This window comes from Arabidopsis lyrata (assembly GCF_000004255.2).
Source record: "Arabidopsis lyrata subsp. lyrata unplaced genomic scaffold ARALYscaffold_3, whole genome shotgun sequence".
Classification (NCBI taxonomy): Eukaryota; Viridiplantae; Streptophyta; class Magnoliopsida; order Brassicales; family Brassicaceae; genus Arabidopsis; species Arabidopsis lyrata.
In genome coordinates, this window is record NW_003302553.1 from 13,859,766 (window position 1) to 13,885,214 (window position 25,449).

A 25,449-nucleotide genomic window follows, 5' to 3' on the forward strand; every position below is an offset into this window, starting at 1 on the left:
ATAATACTTTTATTTTAAAAACATATAATTCATGTCAATTTAAAAGTTTACTTTAATGGGTTCCCATACTATCTATACTAGAAATGGACCCACGCGTTGCATGGGTTTAATAATATATACTAAATTTTTTAAATTTTTTATAAATTATATTATTTTAAATATTTTTACTACAATACTATTTGAAAAGTATATGTAATTGATTTATCCGTAAAAAACGGTTATATAAATATAATATAAATGTTAGAAATGATAATTGTATAGAATTACATGTCTATTTATAATATGCTACATATATTAAACATTTTTTTCTTTTGTATTGACTTAGTATCTTATAACCGTTCATTATCTATTTTCTCTTTTAGTGCATGAATTCTTGTGAATAACATTTTCTTTTATAATTTTAGAAACTCAGGTGTGATATTTTAAATATGATTTATTTTTTCCAATTTATATCTATTGTATTTAGAAGCAAAAAAGAAAAGAATATATATATATATATATATATTTATATCTCATTTTTTATATTGGCCTTCTCTTTAGAAATTTAGCTTTCTGAGAATAATTTTGTCACTCAGTTCCGATATTTTCATATTCATTATTTTTATTTTTATTTTTATTTTTATTTTTTTGTTTCTATCTTATTAAATTCAATATTGTAATTTTTCTCTTTCTACCTATTTTTGATATTCTTAAAATAGACTTTTATATTTTTAATAAGTGCATAATGTTTGTATTACTATCAAATATAATTTTATATTATATTTATGGTAAGCTAAAAATTTAAAGTATACATAATTATTTATTAGTTTTGTTTTAAATTATTATACACGATACTATTTAGCTATATTTTAACATTTGGTTTACTGTAATTAGCAAATTAATCAATTATTATTTTGATTAGTAATATGTCATAAGATTCATCACTAATTCACTATATAGATTTTTGAAAACTGAAAAATGTATGTCTTTTCAACTTTCATACAATTTTAGAATTACCCAACATATTGATTTTTAAGTATGTCATGATTCATTACTATATATTTTTTTTTGAAAGCTAATAAATGTATGATCTTGCAACTTTCATACAATTTTTGAAATATCCATCATATTGATTTTGAATATATCAATTTTAAAACTGAAATATCCATCATATTGATTTTTAATATATCAATTTTAAAAAGGAAATGTTTATATAATTTTAAATATGATTAATCTTAAACATTTTTCTCGCTAAAATTTAAATTATACTCCCTCTGTTTTTTTAAAGTTGTCGTTTTAACTGTATTTAGACAAATTAAGAAAGGGAGACTCACAAAAATGCCCCTTTTTCAATACCCCTTTTCAAAAATGCCCCATTTGGCTGTCCATTTTTAAAAATACCCCTTTTTATGTACAAAATGACTAAATTACCTTTCTTTTAATAAAAAATATCACAAATATATAAGGAAAACATGAGAATGTGCACACATCAAAATTACAAATTTGATTTTGTAAAAACTTGTAAAACCTTTAAAATACCTTGTAAAATTTTCACGCCAAAAAAGTTTTTTGCGGGAAAAGTGATTCCGCAATTTTTTTGGCGGGAAAAATTTACAAGGTGTTTTAAAGGTTTTTTACAGGGTATTTATAAGGTTTTACATGTATTTTAAAAGGTTTTAGAATGTATTTATAAGGTATTTATAAGATATTATAAGATTTTACAAGTTATTTTATAAGGTTTTACAAGTTATAAGGTTTTATAAGTTTTTTATAAAGTTTTACAAGTTATAAATACCTTATAAAACCTTATAAGTACCTTGTAAAACCTTTTAAAATACATTGTAAAACCTTACAAAACACTTGTAAATACTCTGTAAAAACCTTTAAAATACCTTGTAAATTTTTCCCGCCAAGAAAATTGCGGAATCACTTTTCCCGCAAAAAAAATTTTTTGGCGGGAAAATTTTACAAAAAAATTTTAAAGATTTTTACAAGTGTTTTGGCGGAAAAATTGCGGGATCAATTTTCCCGCCAAAAAATATTTTGTATTTTGTGGACCTAATTTTGTTTCAAATAAGGGTAAAATGGTCATTAAAAATTGAAAGAGGGCAAACTTAAAAATGGACTCTCAAAGGGGGCATTTTTGAAAAGGGATATTGAAAAAGGGGCATTTTTAACAATTTCTCATTAAGAAAAGTTATACAATGACTATATTAACCTCATAAAAATGACAAATAATTATTTACAAATAATTTGTGTTCAATAAAATGAGGGTAATTTGAGTAGTTATTGGCATAAAATACATTATTACCTTAAAACGACAACTAATTTAAAACAAAAAAACTCTAAAACGACAACTATTCGAAAACGGAGGGAGTATTATTATGTATAAATTTATATTTCTCTATTTTTTACTTATACTATTAATTCATTTGTATTAACTTAAATATTTTTAATCATAAAAGTATAAATAAAAATAAATATGTATTGAATGAATATTTTAAATAAATTCTAATTTTTAATTTTTAATTAGATGCATGCTTAGGTGGATGATGATGTGGATAGCCTAGATGGAGAGAAAACTCTCCCATTATATATATAGATTAGTTTATATATAATAGCAATCTCAATAAATACATTTTGCACCTCTGAACGGTTGTGTTTTTTTTTTTTGCAACCTTTTATTTTAAATATTTACGTTTGTATCTTTTTATTGAGTTTTTTCTTTGAGTTTCCGTTGAATTAGTTACAGTTATATTTGTTCAATTACAATCGTATCTTTTCAGTTTACGGTTATATTTGTTCAATTACATTCCATTTATTCATTTAAAGTTACGTCTTTCCATTATATATTTTCATTGCATTTTTTGTTTAGTTAGTAATACTACGAATCTTTTTTACATAAACCATTAGACTACATATAAAATTATTTTTATTAATAACCGTCAATATTTTAACGGAAAGTTGCGTTAAAAAGACACAACCGTTCAGAAGTGCAAAAAGTATTTATTGAGATTGCTATCATATATAGATTTTTAATTTTTATACAGTTCAAATATTATTAATATTATAAAAAATTTATAGAATTTAAATATTATAAATACTTGAAATTCTTTATAAAGTTTAAATATTTATAGTGTTTAAAATTCTTATAAATTTTAATGTTTAAAATTTTTATAAAGTTCAAATATTTATAATATTTGAAACTTAATAAAAGTTTTAATATTATAAATATATTAAACATTTATAAATTTTAACTTTTTAAATTTTTTAAATAATTATAATATTTAAAGAGAAATTGTTAAAAATGCCCCTTTTTCAATACTCCTTTTCAAAAATGCCCCATTTGAGAGTCCATTTTTAAGTTTGCCCTTTTTTAATTTTTAATGATCATTTTACCCTTATTTGAAATAAAATTAGGTCCACAAAATACAAAATATTTTTTGGCGGAAAAAGTGATCCCGCAAATTTTTGGCGGGAAACGTGATCCCGCAATTTTCCCGCCAATTTTTTTTTTTTCGGGAAAAGTGATTCCGCAATTTTTTTGGTGGGAAATTTTTTTGCTGGAAAAATTTACAAGGTTTTTTAAAGGTTTTACAGAGTATTTACAAGTGTTTTGAAAAGTTTTACAATGTATTTTAAAAGGTTTTACAAGGTACTTATAAGGTTTTATAAGGTATTTATAACTTGTAAAACCTTATAAAATAGCTTGTAAAATCTTATAATATCTTATAAATACCTTATAAATACGTTGTAAAACCTTTTGAAATACATTGTAAAACCTTATAAATACCCTGTAAAAAACCTTTAAAATACCTTGTAAATTTTTCCCGCCAAAAAAATACGGAATCACTTTTCCCGCAAAAAAATTTTTTGGCGGAAAAAAATTTTACTAAAAAATTTTACAAGGTATTTTACAGGTTTTACAAGTTTTACAAAATCAAATTTGTAATTTTGATGTGTGCACATTCTCATGTTTTCCTTATATATTTGTGATATCTTTTATTAAAAGTAGGGTAATTTAGTCATTTTGTACATAAAAAGGGGTATTTTTAAAAATAGACAGCCAAAGGGGGTATTTTTGAAAAGGGGTATTGAAAAAGGGGCATTTTTGTGAGTCTCCCATATTTAAATTTGAAATAAAATTTTATATTTTTTACTGCATATGTTGTGATTTAAAATTTTAAAAATGGACAGATATTACTCAATCGATGAAGAAAAAAGTGTGTGCACAATGTCCCGTATCGCCTAAATAAATTGGGCAAAAGTTCAGAGTCATACAATAAAAAAGACCAAAATGATTCCGAATACGAATGAGCATGAAGCTTGATTTATCAGACATCCAAAATTAAAGTGTTATCCGGTTTATTCCGGTTCTTTATTGTAAAGAATTCTAACTTTAAAAAAGTTTCAAAATATCATAAATATTCTAACTATATATATTATAATAATTCAAAATAATTTAGTATAAGATCAAATAAAAGTGAAAGTAGAATCATATATTTATATTTAAATTAGATAGAGAGGTTTTAGGAAATTAGCTCAAATTTGTTGTATTAGCATTAAATCATCATATTTGTTATGAATCTCGTGTATTCTCTTTTATTAATGAATGAGGTTACAACTTATATATATACACAATAAGGAAGACAAATTCCAATTGGACTAGGAAACCCTAAAGCCCAAAGCCCACTAAGACTAACATAAACCGTCATTGGGCGAGTCTTCTAGAAGTTAGACATGGGCCTTCTAGAACATGGACATGGGCCACGGTTATGGAGTCCATCCGTTATGTGGTTTACAACACTCCCCCTTGGATGACATAACCGTGTAGATGCCAAAAGATCTTTGTAATGCGCTTGGGGATGCTGCCTCATTAAAACCTTACCAGGAAAACCCATTGGGACAAAACCACGGTGAAGGAAAAAGAGTACAGCACGCATTACTCCCCCTGTTTTGGTCATCCCTGCAAGTCCTTAAGTCTCCGCATTCCAATTTGATGCGTGAGCTTCCTTAATGTTGTTGTCGGTAGTGCTTTAGTGAAGAGATCGGCTGAGTTCTTGCTTGAACGAACTTGCACCACTTGAACTTCACCATCCTTTTGTAGGTCATGTGTGAAGAAGAACTTAGGTAGAATGTGCTTTGTCCGATCTCCCTTGATGTAGCCGTCCTTGAGCTGAGCGATACATGGCTACGTTGTCTTCACATATGATGGTCTTTGATGTTGTAGTAGCTGCGCTTTAAGGAAGGCTGCCTACGTACCCTTAGAAGGGATCAAGCCACACGTAGTTCCTATTTATTGACCATGCCATAATCTGATCTTATGAATAACCTGCATCAACAAATCAAACTAAACCAAAACAAACTTCCTTCTTTGGTTAGATCAGTATAGAATAAAACCCAATTAAACAATGCAGGAAGAATAGACTTTAAAACTTAACCAAACCTTCCTTTTAAACCTTTCCAGTGCCTTTGGGTTGATCATGAACTAAATCTAGACAGGAGACTCACGGCAAAATAAATGTTTGGTCTAGTGTGGCTAGCCAAGTACATTAACGCTCCTATGACACTGAGGTATGGCACTTCAGGACCGATAACTTCTTCCTCGTCCTTCTTTGGACCGAATGGATCACTATCCAATCCGAGGCTTCTCACCACCATTGGGTTGCTCAATGGGTGGGCCTGGTCCATATTGAATCTCTTGAGTACTTTTCAGTATATGCCTTTTGATGCACAAGGATTCCATTATTCACGTACTCAAATTGCAATCCCAAACAGAATTTTGTCTTGCCTAGGTCTTTCATTTAGATATACTCAACTGTTTGGTCGATTACCCAGAGGTTTAAATTATTCATATACACTGCTATGATTACAAATCCTTTGTTTGCAAACCTCTTTATGAAAATACATGGACTAATGGGATCATTTATAACATTCCATACGCCCATTTGGTCTAAGTCCATGAAAGGATTTGTCCAGCCTTATGCAGTGATATTCTCGAGAATCTTTCTTATCTTTGAGCTCAATACCCTCTGGTAATCTCATATATATTATCCAGTGGACTTATATGAATATGCAGACATTACATCCATTAGCCGCAAATCAAATCTTTTCCTTTATATAGCCAGACTTAGCAAAATTTAAATGTCTTAGCATCCACCACAGGGGAGTATGTCTCTTCATAATCTATCCCCGGTCTTTGTGAGAATCCTTGTGCTACAAGCCGTGCCTTATATCTCACGATTTCATTATTCTCATTTCTCTTCCTCACAAAGACCCACTTGTGTCCTACTGGTTTTACATCGGATGGTGTCCTTAAGGTCGGACCAAACACATCCCTTTTCTTAATGATTCTTAGCTCCACGTTTTATGGTCTTGTACCATTTTAATCAATCAAGTCTTTGAGTGCACTTTAGTATAAACGTGGGCTCATGATCCTCATTTATATTCATAAATTCAAGTGCTACCTTGTATGTAAATAAATCATCTTATGTCGACATTCCTTATATGTTCCATTATGTTCCAGACATGATATAATCGATTTGAGATTTATTATGGTCAGGGCCTTTAATACTTTGCAGCTTGGCGTCCCAAGCTACATTATATGGTACCTGTACCTTAGAGCCGGCCGGCCTTATCTCCATGTCTGGGATGGTTTCCTTAGTAACCTCGGATTCCTATTGCACCTTTCTTTAATTTCTGAGGGTTTTTATCATTGGAACTTATTGGTCTACCACGTGTCTTACGTTGTCTAGACTCTGTAGCAACTTGATTGTATTCCTTGTGAACATCAATACGTACTGGTGCATTACAAGCTGGTATGTACGCTTTTATAACTCTCGTTGGGTCATCTAAGGAATCTGGCAATTCATTAGCTAGCTTTTGCAAATTTATTATCTTATGGACCTCTGAATCACACATCAGAGTCCGAGGATCTTGCCAATTTAAGAATGTTTGATTCCATGATATTTCTCTGACCAGCTTGTTTGTCTCTCCACCTAAAGTAGGAAATTCGGATTCATTAAAATGACAATCCGCGTATCTAGGCTTAAATAGATCACCCGTAGTTGCCTCTAGATACTTAACAATGGTGGGAGAATCAAATCCAACATATATTCCCATCCTCCTTTGAGGTCCCATCTTTGTTCTATGTGGTGGAGCAATCGGTACATATACGGCACACCCGAAAGTCTTTAGATGGGATATGTCTGGCTCATGACCCATGAGTAATTGGGATGGTGAATATTTATGTTCACTAGATGGCCTTATGCGTATAAGCTCTGATGCATGTAAAACAGTGTGTCCCCAAGCGGCTACTGGAAGCTTCGACCTCATGAGTACTGGTCGAGCTATCAATTGAATTCGTTTAATGAAGGATTCCGCTAATCCATTATGTGTATGTACATGTGCCACGGGATGTTCCACACTTACCCCCATGGACATACAGTAGTCATTAAATGCTTGGGACGTGAATTCACTAGCATTATCTAGACGTATAGTCTTAAGCGGAAAATCTGGAAAATGGGCTCTCAGTCTTATGATCTGGGCCAACAACCTAGCAAACGCTTGGTTTCTAGAGGATAATAAACAAACATGCGACCATCTTGTCGATGCATCAATGAGGACCATGTAATATCTAAATGTCCCACATGGTGGGTGTATTGATCCACATATATCCCCTTGTATCCTTTCCAGAAAGTTTAAGGTCTCTTTATTTACCTTAGCCGGTGATGGCCTTATAATGAGTTTCCCTTGTGAACATGCTTCACACGTGAGATTCTTAGGGATAACTCTTTTCTCTTTTAGGGTGTGCTCCTTTGAATTAGTTATTAGTTTACGCATCATACTATGACCCGGGTGGCCAACCCGGTCATGCCATAAAGTGAATTTCTCGATGGACTCTTTGTTCATTGCCATATTAGCTTCGATTATATCGATTTTAGCATAGTAAAGACCAGTGGATAATGCGGGTATAGTCTCTAGGACTTTCTTATGTCCTTTGGTGATCTCAATTATATTTAGGAATTATTTGTTCCCTTCACCCTTTGTTTCAATATGGAAACCATTCAATCTTATTTCTTTGAAACTCAATAAGCTCCTCTTTGAGCTGGGTGAATATAAGGCATCGCTTAGTTCAAGATGCGTGCCATTTGGTAATAGAATATGGGCTTGGCCGTAGCCCTCAATAAGATTTGCTATACCCGCTATAGTGCTAATATTGACATTTTTCATTATGAGATTTAGGAAAATATCTCTTATCTTTTGTGTGGCTCCACTATCCACCACAAATATGTTCTTGTCCTCGGCCATTTCTTATATGGACAAGAATCATGTTTTAAACATAAAATAATATAAAATAAATTCAAGGAAATAAAAATCAATGAAAACATAAAATGCAAAGAAAACATAGAGGTTTTGATGTCGAACTCAGATTTATCAACTTGATTCTTTTAGGCAATCAGAAGTCTCATACTCTATTAGATCATCTTGATCATGTTCACCATCTTTATATACCAAATGGGCTTTAGGATTCTTCCTTTTCACACTCTCTTGATAGAGGTCACAACGATGTTTGGAAGTCCTACATATCTTAGCCCAATGGTTCCCCATTCCACATCTATGGCATACTCATTTAATCGAGTGTTGTGGTTTGGAAATACCACATCGTCCTCGCCCTCGACCACGGCCGGAATTGGGTCTACATCTACGGTTATAGTGGTTCCCACGGCCGGATGAGTTATAGTGGCCACAACCACGTCCTTTCCATCCACTACGGCTTCGGCCGTGTGGTCTATTACTTTAGACGTGGTTAGATTCTTTGGATTCTTTCTTATCCTCTGCGGCCTTATTGGCATCAGGTAATGGGGTTAATCTATGAGGTCGTAATTCACTGTTTTTATCAGTAAGTCATTATTTTGCTCATCTAGCAATAGACTCATCCACGGACTTATAGTCCTGGATTATGAGACTCTCAATAAGATGGTGGCTAATATTGCCTTGTATCTATCTTTCTCTCTTGGCATTATTGCCTTATTAGATACATTCACCAAGTCCTTTTGACTTTTAGGATAATCTTAGTATCCATTGCTCATTTTAAATAATTATCTCCTAAGAGATTTAGGGCAGTAAAATACAAGTTGTAATTCAACATCTACAAGGAAAAGTTTTGAGTCAAAATCATGTAATCGTTAGTGTCATGCGGTATTTGAGACCGAACCATGAATCGATTTACTTAGGGATTTGACTTTCCTCTTTTGCTTAGGATTAGATTTCCTCTTTTGCTTAGGATTAGATTTCCTCTTTTAATTAGGATTAACTTTTCCTTTTCCTTTTAGGATTTACTTTCCTCTTTACTCTAGGATTAATTTTCCTATTTCATTTATGATTTTATATTTTTAAGATTTCCTATTTTATTTAGGATTTGGAAATTTTCTATTTCTTAAGGTTTTCCTATCTTGAATAGGATTTATGAATTTCCTAATTTAATTAGGATTTAGAGTATTTTAGAATTTCCTATTAGGATTTAGGATTTTATTTAGGTTTTCCTGCTTTCTTTAGGATTTAGCTTTTCCTATTTTAATTAGGATTTCAGGGTTTTAAGATTTCCTATTTTAATTAGGATTTCAAGGTTTTAAGATTTTCTATTTTAATTAGGATTTCAGGGTTTTGAGATTTTCTATTTTAATTAGGATTTTAGGGTTTTTAGGATTTTCTTATTTACAATAGGAAACTTCATTTTCTAGGTTTTTAGGGTTTAGGGATTCATGCGGTTTTAGGGATTTGGATTTATAACAATTTGGGCATGAAGCAATCATAGAAACAAACAAACTAAACAACCTAACAACATTAACCAATCAATTTATATTTTAGGGATTAGGTTTCGGATTTGATCCGATTTAGGGTTTTAGGTTTTAGACTTATAAAGTTTTAGCTTAGGTATTTTCGATTTGCGATTTTAGGTTTTGGCAATAAAACTTCTCTAGCAACTTAGGCGAGTTTAGCTTAAGCAATAATCAACTTTTCTAGTAACCTAAACGAGTCAAACAATCGGATCTCACAAGCAATAGCAATCGCTTAGACAATCAAGGTTCATTTTAGGTCTTAGCCGTTTGTTATATCCAAATTCGAGTTGGGTTCTTTAGCTTTAGGGTTTGTTGTTTTACCTTTCACCTTTGGGGTTGGATGGATTAGAACCGGGAGCTAAAGACCTCGGTTATCAACTTGTCACGAGCGTATTGTCCTTGGAAGGAATCGCCGAGCAAAGGAGAAAGCAAACGGCCGGACGAGCTAGGGTTTTCTAAACAAATCGGCGCACACTGTATCTGTGCGTGAGGGCGCGTCGATGGTCAGATCGACAAGTCGTTTGCACTGATGGATTCGTCTCGGCGAGGGCTTCGATTTGATATCTTGATCGTTTTCTGGGTCCTCACGATTTGATAGAATGACCTCTTTGAAGTTCCGAGGCAGATTTCTTTGCGTTTTAGGGGTTTGATGGAGATAGAGAGATCGTGAGATTATGGTTTATGTGTCAGATCTTTAACCAAGGGATTTAGAGGTTATCGTGCTGATAACGTGTTATGAATCTCGTGTATTCTCTTTTATTAATGAATGAGGTTACAACTTATATATATACACAATAAGGAAGACAAATCCCAATTGGACTAGGAAACCCTAAAGCCCAAAGCCCACTAAGACTAACATAAACCGTCATTGGGCGAGTCTTCTAGAAGTTAGACATGGGCCTTCTAGAACATGGACATGGGCCTTCTAGAACATGGACATGGGCCACGGTTATAGAGTCCATCCGTTATGTGGTATACAACAATATTTGATTTCTTTATATATAAAAATCGTACCAAGAACAGATTTAGTTATGGAAAGCGAGATAAATGGTAATTGTTGGTGAGAATATCCATTAAAGATTTTCGAAAATTTTGTGACCCGATTTCAATTTTGCCCGACCCGCCAGTCGCATTTTGAGTAAATACTTTCAAAGGGCAAAGATTTCTCTCCAAATGCACTTTGAAAATGTCTATATAGATACACAAACATACATGATATTTTTTGGTTATTCGGTATTTTATTTGGTTATTCGAGTATTTTATACCGGAACAAAAAAATACTCGAAATATTTCGGTTCCTTATTTGTTCTTGATTATATTCAACTATCCGAACCGAATGGTACCCAAACCGGACCGAACTAATTTTCCATCGCTTCATATATGGATCATAAAGTTGAGAATTGAAAGAACCAAAACATAACTAGATACGTGAACGCTCAGTATTGGGGAGGCTTGTACGATCTCAGTTAGCTCATTATATTTTGGATCGAGGAAAGATATGAATGTTTCAAAAACGAATTTCTGCTTACTTGATGTTACATGAGGCGACCGGTCCTTGCTAGCATGCAGGGCCGGCTTAACTATATAGGCCGGTAGTGCGACCGCCCCATGTACATAAATTTAAAGGGCATAAAAAAAGTAATGTGTATATATAAATGAGGCACAAGAAAAAATTTATATATACAAAAAGGGCACAATTTTTTTTGGTATATATCAAATGGGCACAAAATATTTTTGTTAATCGAAGAGATCCATGAAAAAATATGTTGTGATGTTACGGGGCATATCTTTTATATTTGCCCCAAGGCATTTGAAATGTATGAACCGGCACGATCCAACCTCTATTTTATCATCCATTTAAGAAGTACTGATCAGGTCACATCTAAATTATTATCCATGTGGACTTATATGCATACTGAGACTAACCTGGTTAACCTTGCATGCATCTCAAAACCCTAAACGAGATACGTTTCTCTATCTTAAGATTCAGTTACTTCTCACCCCAACACACAGGGCCGGCCCATGGCTAAAGTCCAACAAGCAAATGCTTTAGGCAGCACACTTTATAAATTATTTTATGGGCATCATTTTTGTAAGTGTCTAGTAGTGTAGTGGTAAATCATATTTTGTCCAACCTCCATAACTCAGGTTCGAGTCCATTCTTTCTCTTTTTTTTTTTTTTCCAAAACGAATATTTTTCTTATTTATTTAAAATCTAATCGATTATTTGAAGTTTCGAACTTCAGTTTCCTTTTATATATTATTTATATTGGATTGATTAAATTATTTATTAAACAATTTGATTTGTTTTCAAAACCTAATTTACTAAGTGACGATTTGTGTTCCTCTTTTTTTCTTTAATCTATTAAACCAGTTTTCCCTTCTACCTTCAATTTCTGTCTTTTTGGGTTTTTTTTTCATGTATGAATCATTTCCAAACTTTCCCACTTGTCACTTAGTTAGAAATCTGAAAGATTAAGTTTCAAAGAATTATGTTGTTTTGTTATGCGAAAAAAAAATATGGGGCAATAATTTTTGGTTTGCTTTAGGCATCAGATAACTTTGGGCCGGCACTGCCAACACAAGTGACAAGACTAAGTGTTGAGATAAACACAAGTGTTCGGTCTAAGTTCCTTATGATCCAACAAGCATTTTTTTTTTTTCGGTTCAAAACCAACAAACGTGCATTTAATTAATCAAAATCAGCCGATAAGGTTCAAAAATGAGCAAAACTCGAATAACCGTAACCATTGCATTCGTCATATTGTTGCATCAATATTCATTTCATTTATATCTATCAATCATGTATTGCTTTTAATCAAAATTTTAGTTGACAAACCCTCTATAGAAAGAAATTAAAGATGTAAGTCCTAAATTTATATGTATCAACCAAATCATCCGAATCGAACACGAACTTTACTCGATATATTTCCAGCTATGCCATTAGTTAGAGAGTAATTTCAGGTACCCAATCTATATTTACTTTACCCAATTACCCCAATTATTCACTCTTCCCTTTTTTTTGACGAATATACTTTGAGTAATACTTCATTTCATGACATCAAGAATCCATTAATGAATTTTACCTGCTAGAGCCGGCTCTAAGTTTATCAAGGCCGCAAGCAAGGAAAAAAAGGGCCGATAGGAGGAAGAAGATGAGGAACCACCTATTGTTTTTTTTTCTTTTCAATCCATTTTTAATATTTGTTTCATTGTTTTTTAATAATTTTATTAAGAATATAATAATGTTTTGTTTTTAAAAAATTATAAATGAAACATTTTCGTGGATCGAACTCAGAAATGAGTCTCAACCAAACTTAGTTGAACTACTAAACTAAAGAAACATTTTTTAAAAAAATCAGCCAAAAATTAACGATAATATTTAGGACCACAAGCATATGTTTGATAGGCTTGGCCCAAAGGCCGGTCTATTACCAGCTATTAATCGACTGTAAGAAGTTTGTTAGGTAGGTAACGAGGGGCAAAGTCCCACTCTCAGGTGATTGCAGATGATATAATTAGTAAATATGTTCGTATACCACGGATTCACATGTCTATTGGGCTATTGGCAACTACACATATACTCAAGCCTAATTTTAGCTTAGGTGACGTAGATGGATACTTTGATCACAGCCGGCTTGAGTTAACTATAGCCAAGCAACTTTTCAATTTAAAAAATCAATTAGGACATTCGTATACACGTTGAAACTAGCCAAGAAAAAAATTTCTCCTTTTAAAGTCAGTCCTTTCACTGCATATAAATTTTGCTTTATCCGGCTGTTTAAAATCTGTCGGCTGAGATTTTTGACAGAATCATTGAAAGTTAAAAGTATAAATAGTGAACGACTTCCAAATAATAATAAGAGAAAATTACTACAAAAACATTTAAAGAATATATAATTACTTGATCATCCAATAATAGTTCTCTATACGTATGTGATGACGCTGATAAGAAAAGATCTAAAACACTTGTGGGGTTTTGTTATTTATGGAGTTTCAAACTTATTCACAGTAAATCCAACAACCAAACCATACGGGACCAGACACCGTATACATACTTTGATACTTATCTCCTTACCACTTTGTTTTTTTTTTTATTGTGATTCAATATTGGGTGATTTAAGTGTATAACCAAATCTGGTAAATAAATTAAGAATATAGCACCTTAATTTTGAAAACAAAATACATAACCATCATACATTGTAAAATGACAAAACTACCCATATGTGTAGTACACGTCTGATAGGTGCTGGAAAAGAGGAATATTCATTTTGTTATTTAATTTTTTTTTTGTTTGAACTTTGAACAAAAAAACGTTTACCCCCTCATATTTGTTTTCAGAAAAGTTCTTAAAAATAAATTAATTAAAATTGTCAGTTCTATTAGAAAAAGTTTAGATTTTTTTTTTGATTATATCATAGGTTGAATTTTTCAAAACAGACATAAACATTTTACGTGGTAAATAGTCTTTGTAACAAAAAAACATATTTTATACTATATAGGATCACACAAAATATATGTTGTACTATACTATTTTTTAAAAATTATATATAAATCAACTTAAACTTAAAAATACTAAACCCTAAATCCAACCGTCTAAACCCAAACCCAAAACATATTTTTTAAAATTGATGATATCAATAAATTTTAAAATTGAAAATAATGAATTTATTTAGAAAATAGAATAGAACATTGTAGTGTTCTATTTAGTACGAAGGTCATGGAGCGGGCCGAGACAATGGGTTAATTCGTCTACCAAATCAAATCATTTTAATGGTAGCTCCGCAATGGCTGTGACTTCTACATCTACACAAAGTGGCAATCGGATAAGATTTTACAACATCGGAATCGGACGCAACATCGGAATAGGACGATCGAACATTTACTGATGATTACATCATCATCTCCTTAAGGAGGAGGACTTATAGACTATTATGTTGGTGTCGTTGTTGACTGTTTTTGGGCGATGACGGAGAGAGATATGACGTCGTGAAATAAGTTGCAGGAAAAGAAAAAAAATAAGAATAGGAAGAGAAAGAGATGATAGTTTGAGGTTAAAGACATGGTGTTACGTGGTGTATCACAACAAGGGTAAATATGTATATATTACACAATGTATGCCAAATATTATAACCCAATTTTTTTATGGTTATTTGTTGAATTATTAAATTTTTGATGGTTATAGGCTCAAATTTTCCTTCAATATGTTCCCTTTTAACATTTTCTTTTTAATTATTAAAATACTTTGGACTGGATTAGTTTATTTGACTTTTCTCATTCCCTCCTCCTCATTTTCTTTATAAATAGAGAGCATGCATGGTGACATATTATTCATCACTTGTTCTTCCATTAAAAAGAGTGTGTTTTAAGTAGTATTTGTAAGAAAATGGCTTCCAAGACTTTGCTTCTTTTGGGTCTCTTTGCATTTCTTTTCATCGTCTCAGAAATGGCCGCAGCGGGTACGTGTTATATATATATATATGTCAGTCTACTTCATACATTCAAGGCTATTTAAGAAAAAGTTCATTTGAGGCTAATTAAACCAAAAAATATATAACGTACCGATATTAGATATTTTTCTAGCTATTTCGTCAAGAGTTGTTACAAAATATATTCACTTATACAGAAGTAGAAATATACCTATATATCTCAAACTATAATAAATACAAATAGAAGTAATTAAGTTTCTTATTAGTTCTAATAATATGAACAATTGTCTTGATTCATTTTCGGTTGATCTCTCAACAGTTTAAATCTGGAAAGTGGTTTGAACGACGGTCAATTATTAGGACTTACTAAGTCAAAACACTCGTAAGAAAAGACACTTAAGTATGATGTTGAATCCTTGTTGCAATGCTCATATATCAAACAATATCCATTATTTATGTTCTGTACGAATTTTATATGTAACTTATATCTAGGTTTTAAATCATTTAAAAAGAAATTACAAGATCTTAATTTTTATATAAATTTATTTTAAAATAGATATTAAGTAATGCACAATTGCACGAGCTAAAGTACATCTTTGAAATAATGTGGTGTTTTGGTCAGGCGCGGTGAAGTCAGAGAGTGAGGAAACTGTGCAACCTGATCAACATGGTGGTCGCTACGGTGACAATGGAGGCTACAGCGGAGGGGGAGGAGGCCACGGTGGCCACGGAGGAGGAGGATACCAAGGAGGAGGAGGAGGAGGAGGAGGGGGCGGTGGGCGACGCGGAGGAGGGGGAGGTTACTGCCGCCACGGCTGCTGCTACAAAGGTTACCGTGGCTGCTCAAGGTGTTGTTCATATGCCGGAGAAGCTGTTCAGACTCAGCCTGGTCACTAAATCTACATAATGTATCAACCACCATGTATGATTGCATCTATATCTACACTTAAGGTGTATATATGACTATAAGTTAACCATGGTGCGTTTGTGATGAAGTGCCTTAAGTTTAAGAAAAGAAACTATGGGAATAAAGTTTCATAATGTAATGGCTTTGTGCATGTTTAAGTTGTGATCTACGCTGTTTGCATAGTAAAATTGTTTCTCGTTTAATTAATTCTCTTTCGGTTATGGATCCAACTCTATGGTTGATTTGCTTGTTGTAAAATTTTAATTTTCTTTCTCGGCTTTTCTTATCAGCAAAACGATGCACTAGTTGTACAAACGTTTTTTATTTTTCTTTTGAATACTATTTAACATTAAATTCAAAAAGAAAAAAAAAATTAAATATTCTCTTTTGGTTTTATGTGACACTTTTAATTTATTATTAGTACTCTTGGCCTATGAAAAAATAAAAGATTTAAACAGGCAAGGAATAGGCTTTTTCTTCAAAGAAAAGATTACTAGATACTTAATTAAGAGACTCTATCGAGTTTTACGAAGTTCACTATATATACGATAGAACCATAAAGAATCTCTCACAAGATTTATCGCTCTAAAAGCTATAGGGTCGATTGGTAACAAAAAATTTAGCGGTAAACTAGAGCAGTAAACTTCTATGGAATATTGCAAAATTGTAAAAATGAGTAGTACATGAAAACTATATAAAAAACTGAAAGTAAAGTTTTTAGAATTGTTTTTGTGATTGACAAATGTCAAAGAAGTACATCCTATACCACAACAGTACATGGTACCAATCAAAATCATAAAATTAAATCACATTTTGTCGGTCTTTTCAGAATTACTTTGGAGGTTTAGAGACTTTCACAGCTTTTTGTCTCTTAAGCTGGCAATGAATGCCTCCCAACCACAACCACGTACAAATCTCAACTGGTCCTATTATATTGGTGGAGATAAAAACATGCTGAAGAACGTTATCTTTTCACCAAGCCTCGAAGCATATTTCACCTAAAGTCATGCATAAAGTTGATCGTGGGAAAGAATATCACATCTCATTATACGACACCAACAAGTGGCATTTTATGATTTTCAGGGACGAAAGTATATCTTTGAACACAGTACATCCAAGGCCGGTCCTAGCCTGTAGGTGGCCTAAAGCATATTTTAAAAATGTGGCCTTCTTATATAAATAACTAACGATAAAATTTAATATTAAACCACTGGAAAAAATGTTAAAAATCATTAAATATAGTTGATGAAAAACGTTATTAAATATGTTAACAACGTAAAACATGAAAATAAAGCTAATTAACTAAGCGTAAGCCAAAAGTCGAACCGACGCCACGAATGTGGTGGCTCACACACGCTGGTCGGAGACAAAAACGTTAATTAAGCGGCAGATTTGTCTAGAAGAAAAGAGAAGGGAAAGCGATTTTCTAAGAGATAGAAAAAATTGAAGTGAACCACCGAATTATTCCAAATTTATTGTTATGATTTTAGGTTTGTTTATAAAGGTGTATGACTTTATCAAGCAAACAAAATGTATAGATAAAGTAAAGGAAACTACTATGAAGAGAAGAAGAATAAAAAGATAATTATGGAAAAAAGAAATACAGGAAAGTGAAAAAATATTAACCAAAAAAAGAATAGAAGCGTGAGAAACTGAGAGTTGACTCGAACCCTGAAACCTCACACAATCTGCAGACCTACATAGCCACTTTACCAACCTAACACTATCATAACCGTGGCCCTCAAATTTTATTTATATTGTGTGGCCTAAAGCAAGTGTTTTGCTTGCTTTATAGACGGGCCGGGTCTGAGTACATCTCTCTAAAAACGTAGGAAGTTTGGGGTTAGAAAGCTTAACTATGTGGAATAAAACGTTGTATCTCCAGTTTGTTAGGATCTCTTGTGAATATTCTAGAATATACGTATAGAATATGGAATGTGTCTTATGTATAAATACTCCTCTCTTATGATTAATAGAAATCAAGCTTTCACAAAACCTACATGGTATCATAGCAGGCTTTTATCTAAAAAAAAAAAAAAAACCCTAGCCGCTCTCTCTTTTTTTTTTTTTCTCTCTCGCCTCCTTCATCTTCCTCGTTACCTCTCATCCTCTCTCTTCTCTAGTCAACACCATGACTACCGCAGCATAGTCTTCTCTCATCATCAACACCAAAGACTCCAAAGCTCCGTTAATCTCTTTGAATCTTTCGTGCATCACCAAACTCACATCGTCCACCAATCTCTTTGAATCTTTCACCCCTCTTTTTTGTGTTCAATGAGGGGTTTTTTGTTAGAATATTAGAGGTTTAAATAGCCATGGCCGTAAGAGTATGGTCAGAAGTTGGATTGCTTCGAACAATTTACTCGTAGGTTCTTTTTTGGAAACTCATGTTTCTGAAGCTAATGCATCTGCTGTTTTAGCTTCTGTTCTACCAGGTTGGCGATCGGATAATAACTATTATTCTTCTGAACTGGGTAGGATTTGGCTTGTTTGACATCCCTCAGTTTCAGTTGTGGTCTTCAAGAAATCAGATCAGATGATTATTTGCAGTATAAAGCTGCCTACTGTTTGCCGATCCTTTGCGATCGCTTTTGTTTATGGGAAAAACACACCGATAGAGAGAAGACTTTATGTGATGATATTCCTTCTTGGCCTCTTCTTCCCCTCTCAATTCTACTCCTTGGGCAGTAATGGGAGATTTTAATCAGATCGCAAACTCCGCTGAACACTTCTCTGTCATTCATTCTTCATTACCTTTAAGTGGAATGGAGGACCTGCAGAATTGCCTAAGGGATAATGAGCTGGACGACATCCCTAGCAAGGGTGTCTTTTTTACTTGGTCTAACCATCAGGATGACAACCCTATTATCAGAAAACTGGACAGGGCTTTAGCCAATCGAGAGTGGCTTTCTTCTTTCCCCAACGATGTGGCTGTTTTCGACCCTCCTGGAGATTCGGATGATGCTCCTTGCATCATCAATATTGATATTCTTCCTGAAAGATCAAAAAAATGTTTCAGGTACTTCTCTTTCCTCTCTACCCACCCGACTTTTCTCTCATCCATCTCTTCTGCTTGGGAAGATCAGATTCTTGTGGGGTCTTCTATGTTCTCTTTGGGAGAACGGTTAAAGGCGGCTAAGAAGTGCTGTAAGAGATTGAATAGGATGGGGTTTGGTAACATCCAGCAGAGAACCAAAGACGCTCTGGTCTCCCTGGAGATCATCCAGACCGATTTACTATCCTCTCCATCGGATTCTTTATTCAGAGAAGAACATGTTGCTAGGAAAAAATGGAACTTTTTTGCTGCAGCCTTGGAATCCTTCTACAAGCAAAAATCCAGGATCAAATGGTTAAAATAAGGGGATGCAAATACAAGATTTTTCCACAGGACAGTCCTTGCTCATCAAGCCAGAAACCTCATCTCTTACCTTAGAGGGCCAAACAACGAAAGAGTGGAAAATGTGCCTCAGATCAAAGACATGATCGTTGCTTACTTTACTCATCTATTGGGAACTGAGAGTGCCATTTCTCAGCCTTACTCTGTTGAAAGAATCCAAGATCTTCAGCCTTTCCGCTGCGATTCTGATCTTGCTTCTAAGAGCATCGCCAACCCTACTGATGAAGAGATCATTAAAACAATTTTCTCCATGCCAAAAAACAAAGTTCCTGGCCCAGATGGGTTTTCTGAAGATTTTTTCTGGGAGGCTTGGCCTGTGGTCAAGGACTGCACTATCAAGGCAGTGAGAGAATTTTTTGTGACTGGTCACCTACTACCAAATTTTAATGCAACTGCTATCATGCTGATACCGAAAGAGACTGGTGCAGATCATTTATCCAAGTTCATACCTGTCTCCTGCTGTAATACAGTGTACAAAATCATCACTCGCCTGTTATCCAAGCGGCTTCAGCTCTTCATCTCAAAAGCAGTCCAAGGTAACCAAGTAGGTTTTATTAAAGGAAGGCTTCTCTGTGAGAATTTTTTGCTCGCTTCAGAATTGGTTGAGAATTTCCAAGCTGAGGGGAATGTGTCAAGAGACTGCTTGCAAATCGATATTTCAAAAGCTTATGATAATGTCAATTGGACTTTCCTCTTTAATATTTTAAAGGCATTGCAGCTGCCTGAGGTTTTCATAGGTTGGATTCGAGTCTGCATCTCATCTCCCTCTTACAGTGTTGCCTTCAATGGAGAACTGATTGGTTTCTTCAAAGGAAAGAAAGGTATTAGGCAAGGCGACCCTATGTCATCCCACCTATTTGTTCTTATTACGGATATTTTGGCTAGATCATTGGACAAAGGAGCTGCTAATGGTCTTTTTCAACCTCATCCAAAGTGCTTTGCTCCTTTGGTGACACATCTCAGCTTCGCCGATGATTTGTTAATCTTTTTTGATGGTACAGAGACCTCGATTGCGGGTATTCTTCAGATCTTAGAAAACTTTAAATGCGGTTATGGTCTGGGGATAAATACACAAAAGACTGCCCTCTTGCTTGATGGAGGGGACTTTCAAAGAAACAGAAACATGGCAGCCCTTTTTGATTTAACTCATGGATCTCTCCAGGTTCGTATTCTTGGAGTCCCATTAATGGCACAAAAGATGCGTAGACAAGACTACCATCCACTCATTGACAGGATTAATAATAGATTCTCTTCATGGACAGCAAGACACCTCTCCTATGCTGGGAGACTTCAACTTCTCAAATCTGTTATCTTCTCTACTATCACCTTTTGGACTTCCATTTTTCTTCTACCAAACCAATGTCTTCTCAAACTTGAACAGATGTGTTGTGCTTTCCTTTGGAAAGGTACTCCAGATTCTCCAAGAGGGGCAAAAATAGCGTGGGATGTTGTTTGTACTTCAAAGGAATGCGGTGGTTTGGGTCTCAGAAGACTAACTTCATGGAACAAGGTACTAGCTCTAAAGTTGATTTGGATTCTGTTTTCTGCTGCTGGCTCTCTTTGGGTATCTTGGGTCCGCTTGAATTTGATTGGTAATAGATGCTTCTGGGACTTAAACCCAGCCTCCTCTGATAGTTGGATTTGGAGAAAGCTTTGCAAGCTTAGACCGTTGGCTAGACCATTCCTTGTTTGCGAATTGGGGTCTGGCATTACTGCGAGGTTTTGGCAGGACAATTGGACGGGTCTTGGGCCTCTTCTTGATATTACCGGCCCTCTTGGTCCTCAAATTTCTGGCTTGCCTCTCGATTCTGTGGTAAAAGATGCAGTTCGTAGCAGCTCTTGGAGGATATCCTCCTCCAGAAGCCGCAACCATATCATTTCCTTACTCAATAGTATTTTGCCAAGTCCGGAGAACATGATTGAGACCCAGCATGATGACTCTTATCTTTGGAAAATAGACCATCATGCTCCCTCAAATACCTTCTCTGCGACAAAGACTTGGCTGGCTCTTTTCCCTCCTATTGCCACGGTTACTTGGAGCAAGTCCGTGTGGTTCAAGGGAAATATTCCAAAGCATGCCTTCATCTCTTGGGTGGCTGCTTGGAATAGACTGTATACACGTGACAGATTGAGACGTTGGGGACTGACGGTTCTGGCTACTTGTGTTCTATGTAATACACAGCCCGAATCCAGGGATCATCTGTTTTTTTAATGCAGTTTTAGTTCAAGCATTTGGAGGTATTTTACTTCTAGAGCTAGGTTGAATCCGCCCATTCATTATATGGGAACTCTCCTCTGGTTACAAACTTCTTCAAGGAATAAAAACATCAAGCTCATTGTTCAGCTCCTTCATCAACCATCTATTTACTTCATTTGGCGTGAGCGGAATCAGCGTATATACTCCGCCTCTCCTCGTTCTGCGCCTCCAATCATCAAGGAAATCAAACTCTTTATTCGGGCAAAACTTGATCCTCTATCGCGTGAACAACGAATTCTGCCTCCAGCTTTAACTCTTCTTGCAACTTGGTTTTCTTTGTTTTAGTGATGAAGATTCGGCCTGGCTGTCTACCCTTGATCTCTCTCTCTTTTTGTTTGTTGTTTCCTGTCAGGAGAAGGTTTGTTTCTTCATGTTTGGGCCTGTGGCCTGTTGTAGACGTTTGCCATGTATGTTTCTCCCTTTCTAATGGAAATTTAAAATGAAAAAAATAAAAAATAAAAAAATAAAAAAAAATAAAAAAAAACTCACATCGTCCAACTACTTAACTTGGCAACTCCAAGTTCGTGCTCTTCTTGAAGGTCACGAGATTCATGTCTTCATTCAAGATAACGCAGCACCAGATCAAACCATCGACATCAATGGCACCTTTGTTCCCAATCCTCTGTTTCAACATTGGAAACGACAAGATCGACTCCTCTACGGTGCCCTCCTCGGCACGTTATCACTCCATGTGCAAGCTCTAGTCAACCGCACCATAACTTTTTTGGGTCTCTGGACCAATCTCCTCAACACCTTTGGCAAGGCGTCTTATGCCCATGTTCAGGCACTAAAGAAACAACTCAAAAGCATCTCCAAGGGAACTCAATCCATTGAAGAATACATGCGTAGCATCATAGCCAAAGCTGACCAATTGGCTCTCATTGGGTCTCCGATGGAACACGAAGACCTTCTTGAGATCATCGCTGCCGGACTCACTGAGGAGTTCAGTCCCGTCATTGATATGGTTAATGGTCGCGACACTCCGATTGGGATACCGGAACTTCTTGAGAAACTACTCAATCAAGAGAACAACATCCTCCTCACTGAGTCATTTCCACCACACTCGCTTCCAACCACGGCAAACACAACCCAATACCGTTCTCCATCATTAGCAACATGAGGCAACTATCGAGGCTTTCATTCTTCTCGTGGTAATTTCCGTGGCAGTGGCCGTGGCTACCATGGCAAGTGTCAGATTTGTGGCATCTTTGGTCATAGTGCAAGAAGGTGCTCTCAACTCTCCTCCTCTGCGCAACAGTTTCAACCACTTGCCGGTACTTATCGTGGATCACAACAACCATCCCTGCCACAAATGCAATGGACTCCACAGGCGCATTACACGACGTCTACACCGGCTGACTCGGCTCCATGGTTGCTGGACAGTGGCGCCTCCCACCATATTGCCTCTGATCTCAACACATTGTCACTATACTCACCATACACGGGTACCGACGAAGTCCAGATTGGTGATGGAAACAGACTGAACATCACACACACGGGTTCCACAAATCTCTCAACTGGTTCACGTTCTTTACTTCTCAATAATGTGCTTTGTGTGCCTTCTATGAAGAAGAATCTTATTTCGGTGAACAAATTGTGTAAGACTAACAATGTTATGGTGCAATTATGTCCTCTTGATTTTCAGGTGAGGAATCTAATATGATCCTTGTTAGGAGATCTTAGTCCCTTGATGCACTTCGTGAGGTGGTTGAATAGATCAAGCTAAAATGATGCGGAATGGATATGAAGTAAGTGAATGATACCGAGTAGGAAGTCTAGTAGGTGAAGAGACATATCGAATATGGTGTGAATGATGGTTATCGAGTGGTCTGGTGAGGAGGTGATCGAGTAGTTTGGTGGTGAGGTCGAGTAGGATGGTCGAGTGGTGACAAAAAGGTGAGATCGAGTAGGTTTTGGTGGTGAAGTGGAAGATGGATCGAGTAGGGACTTGGTGGTCGAGTAGAAAAGGTTGTGATCGAATAACCAAGGTGAAGTCGTGTAGATTTTGGGTTTGGTGGTCGAGTGAATGAGAGTGAGATCGAGTATGATGAAGATTGATGGTTTGAATGATCAAGTGATGGTGAAAATGAATGGATCGAATGACGAAGGTGAGATCGAGTATATGAGAAGGTGAGGGGTCGAGTAGAACTTCCAAAGGCTGCGAGACTCCTTTGAACTTCCAGACTTGATTTTGCTTGGATATGACACACCAAGAGCAGTCTCAAGTTGAATTCAAGATATTACACACTCAAACTCAAGATCAAACGAAATCAGAAAAGATGATTGATAAGAAATTGTTTGATAACGTTTACAAAGGAGAAGAAGCAAAATATAAAGAAGAAGAAGAGAGTTCTAGGGAGGTGAAGAGTTATTCTTGGGAAAGAAACGACATTAAACACACACAAGACTGATTTCGAATTTGTCATGGGCTTCTCCTTTGATAATGGGCTGCGAGACATCATTGGGCTCGAGTATGAGTGTGTGAGCTTGCCTCGTTAAAAACCTCTCTTGTAAAACCCATTGGGACAAAACCAAGAGGAGGGAAAAAGAGTGCAAGTCACACACCTCCAATGATGTCACTTAAACGGCTTGAATCACAACCAACGTGGTTGGACAAACTTCCGGTTTAATGCTGCCTTCAATGTGTTGTAGAAGTGTGTTGATAGCTTGATTCAACAACTTAGTCTTTGATCTTGTCATTGGTCCAGTAGTAACTTGCAATGACATATCCTCTTTAGTTCCAAGTGCTTCATGCTCCTTAGCTCCCTGCATGGTCGAGTACTTCCTTGATGCATCAGTATACTCGATCACATTGTCCTCCTGGTGATCGAGTGTGTGGTCGAGTACTTTCTCTGGTTCAATATCAGCATACTCGTTCGCATTGTCCTCCTGGTGATCGAGCATGTGGTCGAGTACATCCTCTGGTTCAAGCTGTTCCTTAGTTCCTTGACCCAAGCTTCCCATGATCACATCAGGATCTCAACACGGGGGCGCCAATCCTAAACGGCAAGGCTAAAGAAGGTGTTTATGAGTGGCCGTCGACTTCCTCACTTCCATCTTCCTCTTTTGCGAAACCGGCTGTCACTAAATCTTTCTCGGATTGGCATGCTCGTCTAGGCCATCCATCTTCTCAAATTCTTAATTTTATTATTTCTAAATTTTCTCTTCCTATTTCATCTATGTCGTCTTCAATTTGCAACTCTTGCTCTATCAATAAAAGTCATAAGTTACCATTTTCAACTTCCACTATCACTTCTCGTGCTCCTCTTGATGTCATATACTCTGATGTTTGGACTTCTCCTATATATTCTATTGATGGTTTCAAGTACTATGTTGTCTTTGTTGATCATTTTACTCGATATGTCTGGCTTAATCTATGAAACAGAAGTCGCAAGTAGCACAAATATTTCCAAGGTTCAAAAGTCTTGTTGAAAATCAATTCAAAACGTGGATCACCACACTCTATTCGGACAATGGCGGTGAATACATTGCATTGGCGTCTTTTCTTTCAACGAATGGGATCACACATCGCATGACACCTCCACATACACCAGAACATAATGGACTAGTCGAAAGACGTTATCGACACATTGTTGAAACAGGATTGGCACTCCTCACTCACGCACACATTCCCCAAT

General features: G+C 35.2%; 1 protein-coding gene and 1 pseudogene across 1 annotated transcript; both read left to right on the forward strand.

Annotated features, from left to right (window-relative positions):
- Nucleotides 1-15,127: 15,127 nt before the first annotated feature.
- LOC9319755 (glycine-rich protein 3 short isoform) lies at nucleotides 15,128-16,364 on the forward strand. The gene is made up of 2 exons (XM_002883642.2): nucleotides 15,128-15,280; nucleotides 15,873-16,364. Exons 1-2 carry the CDS (start codon nucleotides 15,208-15,210, stop codon nucleotides 16,145-16,147), a joined length of 348 nt encoding a protein of 115 aa, XP_002883688.1. The 5' UTR covers nucleotides 15,128-15,207; the 3' UTR covers nucleotides 16,148-16,364.
- A 2,438-nt stretch (nucleotides 16,365-18,802) lies between these two features.
- Nucleotides 18,803-20,588, forward strand: LOC110230097 (annotated as a pseudogene).
- Nucleotides 20,589-25,449: the final 4,861 nt, after the last annotated feature.